Below are 12,778 nucleotides of genomic sequence, written 5' to 3' on the forward strand. Positions count from 1 at the left end.
AAAATTGTAAACTTTCTCAGTTTAAACATTTGCTATGTTATCTATGTTCTATTGTGAATAAAATATTGGCTCATGTGATTTGAAAGTCTTTTAGTTTTCATTTTATTAAAATTTAAAAAACGTCCCAACTTTTCCGGAATTCGGGTTGTATGTTTACAGGGATTTTCTCTATATCTAGAATGCATGTTGAGGCTATATTTGCTTTATTTGTGTTGGGAGTTGAGCCTCAGACTTAGGAGCAATAATACAGTAAGATCAATGTTAGTGGATGGCTAGTGAAGGGGTAAGATTATACATAAGATCATCACATTATGTGTATACTGTTTGTGTGGAATCAGCCTCAGTGCTTTGTAAACAAAGACTTCTCTTGAGGATGGAAATGTATATACATATAAAAATATATACACTCACTGGCTACTTTATTAGGTACACCTGTTTAATTGCTTAAGCCCCTTTCACACTGCCATTCCGGAAAATACACGGGTAATGTGTCCCCGGCAATTGTTCCCGCGTCGCTAGATTTTGCACTTTCACACTGCCAGTGATTACCCAGAATATGTGCGTGCGTTCACACACAACCTGTAAAGGTCCTGTAAAGACACGTGACATCAGGGTATGACGTGTAATGTACAAGTCGAAAACCCTTGGCACGTTAACTTTCACTGAAGCTGGCGAATGATCTCAGCTTCAGCGCGGAAAGTGAAGAACTACCTGAACTCTGTTTCATTACAGTTTGCACATATTTTTTTTGTTGCGAACATTGATCTGCCTTCAAAACACCTGGTAAAAGATTCGCCCGATAACGTGCCTCATCACTACGACACACCCTTTACGGCATTAGTTCTGGCTTTTGTTCACACATCGCTTGTTCCAGGACTGAACCCCTCAATGTTACTAGGTCCCCGACCCGGGATCAATCCCTGTTTGCGTTCACACAGAAGGCGGCCCGGCAATGTTCCGGCAATTTTCCGGGTCCCAACGTGCAGTGTGAAAGCGGCTTTAGTAACACAAATTGCTAATCAGCCAATCAAATGGCAGCATCTCAGTGCATTTAGTCATCTAGATGTGGTGAAGACAACTTGCTGAAGTTCAAACCGAGCATCAGAATGAGGAAGAAAGGGGATTTAAGTGACTTTGAACGTGGAGTGGTTGTTGGTGTCAGACAGGCTGGTCTGAGTATTTCAGAAAGTGCTGATCTACTGGGATTTTCACGCATAACCATCTCTAGGGTTTACAGAGAATGGTCTGAAAAAGAGAAAATATCCAGTAAATGGCAGTTGTGTGGATGAAAATGCCTTGTTGATGTCAGAGGTGAGAGGAGAACGGGCAGACTGGTTAGAGATGACAGAAAGACAACAGTAACTCAAACAACCACTCGTTACAGACAAGGTATGCAGAATACCGTCTCTGAACACACAACACACCGAACCCTGAAACAGATGAGCTACAGCAGCAGAAGACCACACCGAGTGATGCTCCTGTCAGATAAGAACAGAAAACAGAGGCTACAATTCACACAGGCTCACCAAAATTGGACAATAGAAGATTGGAAAAACATTGCCTGGTCTGATGAGTCTCGATTTCTACATACAGATGGTAGGGTCAGAATTTGGCGTAAAGAACATGAAAGCATGGATCCATCCTGCTTTGTCTCAATGGTTCAGGCTGCTGGTGGTGTAATGGTGTGGGGGATATTCTCTTGGCACACTTTGGGCCCCTTAGTACCAATTGAGCATGGTTTAAATGCCACAGCCTAACTGAGCATTGTTTCTGACCATGTCCATCCCTTTATGACCACCATGTTCCCATTCTCTGATGGCTACTTCCAGCAGGATAATGCACCATGTCACAAAGCTCAGATCATCTCAGACTGGTTTCTTGAACATGACAGTGAGTTCACTTCACTCAAACGCCCTCCAGAGTCACCAGATCTCAATCCAGTAGAGCATCTTTGGGATGTGGAGGAACGGGAGATTCACATCATGGATGTGCACACGACAAATCTGCAGCAACTGTGTGATGCTATCATGTCAATATGGAGCAAAAACCATTTGTTGAGGAAGTATACTTAAAAATCGGCAGCACTGCTAATGTAGGATATACCAAAATTTACTGAATCATTCATATAATATGGTTTTATGGTATATAGTAACTCAGACTATAGTGCTTGAAGATTGTTTCTCATGAGGTGCTGAAACCTTAAACTTGAGTTGATAGAACAATTTGTCTGAAGGTTTCATATATATATATGGCAGCTAAAGGTTGAAAAATGGCAGGAAATTAATGTACTTTGTAACCACCGTAGCTACAAAGAGATCTAAAGCATAAGTATAGATAACTCTGACAGCACTTAAAAGTTTTTTAAAAAATTTTTTTTTTATAAAAGTAGTAGTAAAAAGCTAAACGTAGACTAGAAACAAACTACACCACAGTCACATGACTTCAACTTCACCGACATTAAGTGTTCGAAATCTCTTATAGATCCAGTAGTTCTGAGTGAAATGACTCAGATGTAACTATAGTTATAACAAATAACTAAACTATGATGTTTTGCTCTTTTAGGGTCACAATGGCTCCTGCCTTCCGCTTGACTCTGAAGCCCAAAGCCACTGATAATATGAGCCACCTGATGGTGGACTTCAGTAAGGAGAGACAGCTTCTGCAGGGCCTCAAGTTCCTCCCTGGTAAGCTAATCACTCATTTAGTGATTTAATTTAATGTTACAGGAGCCACATTGCATCAGTGTCTCATCAATGGATGCTCTGCAGTGAATCAAAATCCACCCACATATTTATTCAGATCTGTTCTGGACTGTTTTATCTTTGGTAACAGTGCTTGATCTGTGCAGATTTCTCTTCTGAATCAGAACAGACGACTTTTGCACTTGAGAAAGCAATATTACGGACAGAGAACTGCTAAAAGGACAGAAGATGTATTAATGGCAAAGGACCAAGCATTTGTTTTGTAATGTTACTTAGTTTTAGTATTGCGAAATCAAATGAATGGAAATATTTAGATGGGGGTCTCCAACGATACATTTTCTGATTTCCTCGCCCATTTAATCTTGTATATCTGGCACGTTCTAATACGTTTGAAACAGAGAAAGAGCTGTGCTTTTTAAAAAAAGATGTGGGCTGAAAGTGGGTCACCTGGCACCCCTGGCTCCTTGTATTGTGCTCTAATACTTGGTGACCTGACAGTGTGTGTGTTTTTTGTTTTAGCCCGATAGGTTGAGTTAATTTAGAAACATAAAACTCAACTCTGTCCCCCAGCAAACCTGCGCAGTCTGCAGAGAGGATCAGAGTTACTGTACAGCGTATACATTAGAAGAAGTAAAGAGTGGTGTTATTTATGACTGGATGTTATCTTTGGACAGGGATCTTTAACAGGTTATTTAGGATACAAGACAAATTATGTTGAGTATATATTTTACTTTCTATATATGAACTGTCTATGCATTATATCATCATCGTTAGATCATAATTTTGAGTTGAGCAGACCAGTGATAAAATTGTAAGGAAAGACCTCCCAAAACCTTTAGTTTAATCAGACTACTTTTAGATTATTTTAGTTTATCACAATGATATTAATGGGATAATTGACTTTATTTTATTTTTTTTTAATATTACAAATTATTAACTAAAATCTTCAGTTGGTGGTTTCCATTGACTTCCATGGTATTAAAAAAATACTAACTGTTTGATTACCAGCAATCTTCAAAGTATCTTCTTTAATGTTCAACATAAATAAGCAACTCCTAAAGGTTTGGAACGACATGAGGATGAGTAAATGAAAACAATTTTCTTTTTTGGGTGAACTGTCCCTTTAAGCATACATCAAGTAATTTTCTGTTGAGATGTAAAGATCTCTGTTCTTTCTTTTCTGTAAATATTTTAAAACAGCTTAATGTAGTTTTTCGATCTCAGAGCTTCTTCTCTTTTTCAAAGAGGCAATCTAATTAAATGAAGCTGCAGTGTGTGTTTGAACCCATGACTGCCTGGATCTGTCGAGTCATGCTGTTGTATTAAGGAGCAAGTAGAATACATGCTGTTGTTCTTAAAAATAGAATAAATAACAATAAGAAAGAAAGGTGGGAATGTCTGTCTATACTCTAACCTTGTGCTGTTCCACACTGTTTGCATCACCTTCCTATGACGAAGTAAAATCCTGTTTTTGCTTTCACACATGATGATTGCAACAGGACTTTCAACACTGCAGAAAACATTGCCTATAAATGGTGGTCAATAGTCATAAAACACTAAAATTGGACCGTCTTCTTACAATAAACTGTTCTTTATTAACAACTTAAAAGGGTCATAAGACGTTGCTAAAAATAACATTATTTGGTGTAATTAAATGTTTATGCGGTTTAAGGTTCAAAAAACATTATTTTCCACATACTGTACATTATTGTTTCTCCTCTATGCCCCCGCCTTTCTGAAACGTGTCTATTTTACAAAGCTCATTGGTCTAAAAAAGCGAGGTGTGCTCTGATTGGCTGAATACCTCAAGCATGTGATGGAAATGTTACGCCCCTTATCATACGGTGATGCTCTGTGTCCTGGCACGTCCTGCAAAGTTGGAATTGTCCCACTTTATAGAAACAGACACTGGCATTGTAGGCTACTAGACTAAACAGTCCTCATCCTCCGTAAAATGTGCTGTACGCATCTGAATATTTGGGTTGGACTGTTCCAGAACAGTGTTGTAAATACAACTTAACCACTGATTTCTAGTCGTGTCCTCTTTTGGAAGTACAAACAAAGTAGTTTCGCTTTCACAAGGAAACACACAGCGACTCCACGACATGGTGCTGGTGGCAACAGAGAGAATAAAAGTTATGCCTTCTTTCTTTGCGTGAACATTTGGGTGGCGTTATGCAAATCTTCCCACATTGTGAAGTAGAGATGTGGGAGCGTGTTATAACGAGCCGTTTTATGTAGGACAGATTGACTCTTAACTTTTATAAAGCATATCTCCTGGGATTTGAGACTTTAGTCTTTGCAACTTTACAGATCTTCTTTATATCATATCGCATGTATGATTTGTCTCCTTCAAGGTAATGCATGTGAATCAAAATCCTCACTTCCCTGTTCTGATCTTCCCTACATAGTGCCAAGAGCTCCAGAGATAGTGCTCGGGGACTGTCTGGTCATAGATAACGATGTGACCGTCACCTGGAGGATGCCGGTGGAGGACAGCAAGATTGACCATTACATCTTAGAGTACAGAAAAACCAACCACGAGGGTCTGCCGCGTGTGAAGGACGAGCAGTGCTGGGAGGTGCTGGACGACGTCAAGAGCACTGAACACACACTACAAGGTGCTCACAGCACTGTGCTGCTCAAAAGATCCTAGAAGATCCAAGAGATGCATATTCTGCATCTCCCACTTTTATGCACGAGGGAAACTGTTCTGTTCATTCTGCAGGGTTAAGATTTGACACCAGATTCATGAACTTCCGGGTAAGAGCATGTAACAAAGCAGCTGCCGGTGATTATTCGGACCCAGTCACATTGGAAACTAGAGGTATTAAAGCATATAACAATTTTTTTCTTCTTCTGAAAGTTTGGGGTCAGAAAGATGTTTAAATGAGAGTAAAGAGATTTAAAATTTGATTCCTGTTTCAAATAAAAACTGTTCTTTTGAACCTTACATTCATCAAACAATCCTGAAAAAATATGTATTACAGTTTTCAACACTGATAATAATCAGAAATGTTTCTCGAGCAGCAAATCAGCATTTTACAATGATTTCTGAAGATCATGTGACACTGAAGACTGGAACATACAACTGCGCATCACACAAACAAATTACATTTTAAAATATATTCAAATAGAAACATTTCACTGCCCCAAACTTTTAAACATTAGTTTTATTAGTAAAAACCTATGGCGTTGTCCTATCAGTACTTCTGTGATATTGATGGTGGTGCCTCTCTGTGTTAGCATTTAACTTCGGCTTTGACTCCACGTCGTCTCATCTGAATCTGAAGGTGGAGGACCGGAGCGTAGAGTGGGATCCTCAGGGAGGAAAAGGAGTCGACAGCAAAGTCAAAGGCAAGGAGAACAAGGGAAGGTAAGAAGTTGGATGAGATGAAACATACATGTTTTTGCACTCCCAGATGAAATTTCTGCTTTATCGCACTGAACCCTGTATATTTTATGTCATGTGTCTTAGGAGGTTGTGCTCAACACATCAGTTAGTGTAAAGCCCTATCAGGAATGCAATGCGATAGTGTTTTTATTGTTAAAGTGCCCCTATAATGCCATTTTTAAGGTTATTAATATAGTTTTGGATTCTCCTACAATAGGTTTACATGCATGCAAGGTCAAAAAACACAATTGGCTATAACCGAAATCATTTTTAACACCGTTGCATCCCTAATAACTCCCTGCTCTTGTTTTTCCTTTCCTACCAATCAGCAGTGCACATTTCACCAATCTGAAGAATATGTCAAGGTGACAGTGTGTCTCTTAGCAGTGGTCTTTAGCTCTCTCTGAGCAATAAAGCAAGCGTTGGCTTACCTAGAGATCTTTAGAGCAGCTCCTCTGCGTTCCTTGTGTTCACAAAGACAGATCTGAGCAAAGCGTTTCATGAAAAAGGATTACAGATCACCGGAGAACTTGGCTTTTTATCTTTGTGCCTTCATATATTAGTTCCAAGATTACAAAATATGACTCATTGTAAAGGATGCATTTCTTCACATTTGCTTTCCCAAGTTCAGTGATCCTTATTCATGAAATGCCTATTCTTCCGAGGGGTTTTCTGCGTTTCTAAACTGAGTGACAATATTGGTTATGAATTTTTGCATGTGCAGCTTGCGAGCGTGACTGAAAATAGATTCAATAGATTATATAAAAAGATTTATATCATGTAGAATCATTATAGACTGTACTTGACGCCTTTGCGGTCTCCTCTCTGGAAACTGGCCAACATGTTTAAAAGAAATGTCATCAAATAATGGCCTAAATATTAGATTTGCAACATTTAATCAAACGTTGCTTTTTCATGCTCACGTCCTTATGATTGTGGTGAGTAAGCCTGAAATCAACGCTCTTGTGCTTTTCTCATCAGTCATTCCATTACACAAACAAAGTGCACTGACCCACATCAGTTTTGCATGTAATTACACCTGTCATGCATTTTAACTAAACCATCTGGTATGCCAAGAGGCCTGTGTTAATGCTCTGTCATTTATGACCTCTGGGTCACCCTTTGGGTCATCCTTCACTGGCCAGCTGTTCATTTGGTAGTTTATGGGATCATCTTACATATGTCTATCAGAGGAGTGAAGAATGTTTATAATTCACAATTATTTTGTGTTAAATAATAATGCACTTATTTGTGCACTATGTTGTATTCTAAATCAAGTACACAACTAAATACAGAATCAGTTGCCTGTAGTGTTCTTGTCTAATTGATCAGTTATAGCCGTTTGTAGTCAGCACACCCATACATACAAAGCAGTTGTTTTGCTTTTTTTGTTGTTGCAGTAAATGTATTAAGTAGCGTTGCATCACCTGTGCTGTTGTGGCTGACGTGTTACGCATTGCTTTTCTCATTAATTGATTTCTATTAGATTCCGGAGTTCTTTTCCCACCGCCATCAGGGACATGCTGTGTTTGATCACTAACTGAAAGCCTCTTCTCTTCTCTACTCTACTCTACTCTTCTCTTCTCTTCGTGTGTCGTGTTTGTGTGTTTTTTTGGCGATTGATTCTTGTCCTCAACCCAAGCGATGTGTCTGTCTGTATGTGTAGTGACTGTCTGTGTCTCTCCGATGGTTTCAGAAGTGAAACTCCATCTCCTAAAAGAACATCAGTGACGCGCTCGCCCGCCCCGAGAGGAGCCAGGGATCGTTTCACCGGAGAGTCCTACACAGTACTGGGTACCAAAACACAGAGCCTTAGAGATGTTCAAGTGTCTACACTGCTAATCACAAGACTGAGATCATTTGGGGGAAAAATGGCAATTAACACTGATTCAAAATTGAGTCGAGTCTGTATTGTATAAAGTATAAAGCGCTAGATGAATGTGACTCGAGTTGGCTTGTATACAACACTTGCTGGAATAATGGGATCATTCGCAGACTGTTTTAATTAGGCTTGTTTGTTTGCGTGTGTGCATGTTTAGGTGACACCAGTTTTGAGTCTGGTCAGCATTACTGGGAAGTGAAGCCTCAGAAAGACTGTAAGTCCTTCAGCGTTGGCTTGGCCTACAGAAACCTTGGGAAATTTGACCAGTTGGGGAAGACCAACACCTCCTGGTGTATTCACATCAACAACTGGCTGCAGAACTCGTTCGCAGCCAAACACAACAACAAGGCCAAGAATCTGGACGTCCCTGTACCGGACAGCATAGGGGTCTACTGTGACTTTGATCAGGGTAATGTGCAAAATATTTGAAATTTCATATTTGATACGCACATTTCTAAGGCTTCTGTATGATCAACATGAGAGAAACTTTGATTGATAGTCTATATATTTTAAGTAAGTTTTATAATTGTAAAAATGTCCACTTTCAGCTTGTGGTTTACTTGTTTTTCTGCTGTCAAATTAGTACCGATTTATAGAAAATAAACGTAAGCATAACTTTCATATTGTTGATGGATACTTACTGGAAGCATATCAGGCTTTTTAGGACTATTTTTTTTATTATATATAAATTTACTTGATTAGATGTACATCATTTTTAAAAAGTTAGTATCAAATATCAGGCTTTTGTGGAAGGTTTATTTGTTCATCTCTCGATCATCATTGTATTGCATTACATTAAATGTTTTGAAACTACAGAGCTTTGATCATAACACTAAACATTTTATTATCATCTTCCAGAGACACTATTGGCAGATATTATGGAAGCCCATTTCCACCACTGAATAAAAAATAAAACAAGGTAACTGCGAATTGTTATCTCCCAATACTGACTTTTTTTCTCATAATTGCGAGTTTATATATTGCAATTTTTACTTAATAACTCGTAATTGTATGTTATAAAGTCAGAATTGGGAGATGAACTCGCAATTATGAGAAAAATGTCAGAATTTATAAAAAGTCGCAATCACCTTGATTAATTTTTTAATTCAGTGGCAGAAACGGGCTTCCATAAGATATAGGGCCCTATAATACAACCGGCGCAATGCGACGCAAGGCGCAGCGCAAGTATGTTTGCTAGTTTCAGTCCGGCACCGTTTGTATTTTCCCATCCAGCGCCACATCGTTTAATTAGCAATTGCATTTGCGCTCATTTGTGCGCCCATGGGCGTGCTGGTCTAAAAAAGAGCTGTGTTCTGGCGCATTGCCTGCGCATTGCTATTTTAAGGAGCTGAAAATAGACTGTGTTTTTTCTTTATTTAAAGAGCGTACACGCAGCTTATTAAACACAGGGACGCACAGCAGCACACAAACATGCCAAATATCACAAATTAAAGGATTGCAATGCATAAGAATTTTTTTGTAGGCTAATTAAATATATATATATATATATATATATATATATATATAAATGCCTACATGTCATGATGGATAATCATCGCATGTATCAGAATTAGGCTCTGTTTGTAGCTCTTTTCATCTCGGAGACGCATGTAAATAGCAAATCCATCATGGGACGAGCACAACTGGCTCTTAAAGGGAATGGAAGATGAGACTCTGATTGGTTTATTGCACGTTACGCCCAAAAAACACCCATTACTCATTAAGAGAATAGGGACAACCCGCTTAGACCATGCGCCCGGACCACCAACCGTTTTTCCGTCATTAAAATAGCAAAAGTGGTTTTGGATATGCCCTGAGTGCACCTGCGCCGTGCACTTTACACTTTGCGTTTAGATCGTTAAAATAAAGCCCATAGAGTGAGAACTGATATTTATATTTTGTGCAAGTACTGTGATACACTTTTTATTGATCAGAATTTTTTGTTCAGTTTTAGCCTCTAAAAAAAAAAAAAAAAAAATTATAAATAAAACCACATTTTTTTGTAACTTTTTACAATTATTTTCAAGAAACTGTTCCATAAAAAAATCTATATTATTTCATATGTTTACAGGGTTAAGCACTGTGTGTATTCACAGTAATAGTTTATGTAAAGAAAGTCAAGATTAAATTGATTCAGTAGCTCACACCTGATTCCTTGTTTCTATTAATATCCATGTCTTCTGTGTGTTATTATGGGTAGTTTAAGTGTTGTATGTTCATATCATCCTCCATAGTCTATAGGGAACATTATAGTCTCGCACAAGTGCAATCCGATACCTACAGATTGAGTTTCCACCATTTCCATTCATGCTTTACTTGTGAGTTGGTTTCTATTCTGCATCGCTTGAATAACTGCTGCATGTGAATGTGACTGCTGCTATTTATCAATGCCTTTGTGTTTTTTTTCCCAGGCCAACTTTCTTTCTATAACGCTGAAAACAAACAACTGCTCCATACTTTTAAAGTGAAGTTCACCCAACCTGTTGTGCCAGCTTTCATGGTGGGTTTGGAGTACAAATATTTTATATACACATGCAAATAGTGGTCATTCTAATGCAAACCATGCCCAAGCATTTCCATTCTTCATGTAGAATTAAGAAACAGGAAAAAACAACAACAACAGTTTATAATAGTATAAGCTTGTGATAGTAATGTGCTGAAGTAATATCACAGTAACACACTTCACCTTAAAGCTAATGATTTTTAAAAAAAATCATGGAGCACTGAAAATTATGCAATGTGGATTGATGCATGCTGTTTAAAAGCATCTTCTTTTTTACCTTATTTCTACAATTAAGTACTGAGTAGTAGTAATTAATAACATGTCATAACTTTGGTTTAGGTTTAGTTGAGATTATGCGTAATTTACTACAATGTGTATCTTTGGTTGCTAATGTATCTTTGGTAAAAGATCAAAGGCTCTTCTTCACAATGCTAGACTTGAATGAACTGAATGATACTCTAAGGGCTTCACCTTCACATTTAAATGAGGTTGTGACTCCTAAAAGCTGTGTGCTGAATGAATGCCTGTGTTTGTGTTTCAGGTGTGGTGTGGCGGTCTGACTCTGTCTATAGGCCTGCAGATCCCCAGTGCAGTGAGAAGCTTCCAGAAGACAGAAAATGGTCTGGGAGGATCGAACAGCAGTATATCGTAGCAGGATCACGCAGTAGCCTGTGATATTTGCCTCTATGATTAACTGCCTTCAGTAGACGGTTCCCTAATGCCGTGACCCAATTTCCCAAAACTAATCAGTTAACCGTTTTGAAAACCAGACACCTTTCCGATGACCGATGCATGTAGACCTCCAGGACAAAGAGATCTTCTCCACAGCTTTGCCAGGCAGAATTTGGAGAAACGTTTCCATTCATGTTCTAGTTGTCTTTGACAGACACTTGCTGTCATCAGGAGATGTTTGCATCAGGAAAGCTAGTCGCTTTACCAGGGAATAGTTCAGTGCACCCTCTATACTGATTTTAGTTTGAATTATGACAAGCTTTTTTATTGTTTGTCCTTCACTAGATGTGTTAACTCCTTTCTGTGGTATATGGTTTAGTTTTTTACCTTAATTGTCCTCTTATTGATGTCTGAACTCTGTAGATCATCCTTTAGTTGATGAATTTGAAACTGGAAGTTTTGCACAAGTGTAAAAATGATAAAAGCTGCTTTTAATGTCCCCTCATGGTCATATACTTTTATTATATCTGGATAATTTTGGATGTGGACTGTACATTTTTTTGTTGTATGTATGTTATGATTCATTTAGGTCTTTTTTTCATTGGTTTGACAAATACTAATAATAACTAATAATAAAACCTCCATCTGTAACACTGCTTAATGAGCTTAAATCCAAATATTAAAGCTCACCAAAGTTTGACTCAGTGTTGATTTTTTTTCTGCCTCTTGCGCCATCTAGAGTTGCAATCTCGAAACGACAATAAAGAGGATCTCAGGCAAATGAATTCACAAACATACAGGTGAATCCCAATAAATTAGAATGTCGTGAAAAAATTCATTTATTTTAGTAATTCATATCAAATTGTGAAACTCGTGTATTAAATAAATTCAGTGCACACAGACTGAAGTATTTTAAATCTTTGGTTATTTTAATTTAGGTTCTTTTAAATTTAATATAATAATATTGGTCCAATTTAACAAAAACCCACCAATTCATCTCAACAAATTCGAATACTCCATAAGTCCAAAATATCTATTCAAGTTTATTTGTATAGCGCTTTTTACAATACAAATCGTTACAAAGCAACTTTACAGAAAATTATGTTTCTACTATATTTAGTAGTAGCTAGTAGTTTGTGCACGTTTGACAGGATTTTAGAAAAATAAAAAATAATAATAATACAAGACGTAGTCAGCTAGACGATGAACTATCAATATTATTAATTAATAGTAATTATATGATGCAGTCACACATGTAGCAATAATTGTTAGTTCTGTTTGTTGATTCAGGGTTAGCATCATCTGGGGTCCTCTGAGGGTCAGCATCATCTCTTCTCAGGTTTTCTGGATCCAGACTGGAGCTTGTGTAAATCCTATTTACCACGGGATGTAAATCCCAGCAGAAACAGAGAAACAAAATAGAGACATCATTAGCATAGCTGCTGATCCAACAAAGTAAAATTAGTTTAACCCAAGCTAATGAATAAAAATGCACATTTGATCATATGCAACTACACTCACAATTTAAGAGATAGATTATTTGTAAGTCCTCCTTTAGTGGACTTTGCTATCCTAGGAACTACCAAAAGTCCAGCGTTTTGTGACCTTAGGGAGCGTGATGGGTT

At 37.9% G+C, this 12,778-nt stretch overlaps 1 protein-coding gene across 1 annotated transcript in view; it reads left to right on the forward strand.

Moving 5' to 3' along the window:
* LOC132132610 (FSD1-like protein) overlaps positions 1-11,719 on the forward strand; it is a 35,166-nt gene extending 23,447 nt beyond the window's left edge. Inside the window, exons 6-13 of the mRNA XM_059545053.1 lie at positions 2,563-2,684; positions 5,114-5,323; positions 5,431-5,529; positions 5,949-6,078; positions 7,793-7,890; positions 8,136-8,387; positions 10,390-10,478; positions 11,023-11,719. Of these exons, the coding sequence (XP_059401036.1) occupies positions 2,563-2,684; positions 5,114-5,323; positions 5,431-5,529; positions 5,949-6,078; positions 7,793-7,890; positions 8,136-8,387; positions 10,390-10,478; positions 11,023-11,133 (1,111 nt within the window). The 3' untranslated portion in view covers positions 11,134-11,719. The remainder of the gene's footprint in view (positions 1-2,562; positions 2,685-5,113; positions 5,324-5,430; positions 5,530-5,948; positions 6,079-7,792; positions 7,891-8,135; positions 8,388-10,389; positions 10,479-11,022) is intronic.
* Positions 11,720-12,778: the final 1,059 nt, after the last annotated feature.

The sequence above is a fragment of the Carassius carassius genome, chromosome 4 (genome assembly GCF_963082965.1).
Source record: "Carassius carassius chromosome 4, fCarCar2.1, whole genome shotgun sequence".
NCBI lineage: Eukaryota > Metazoa > Chordata > Actinopteri > Cypriniformes > Cyprinidae > Carassius > Carassius carassius.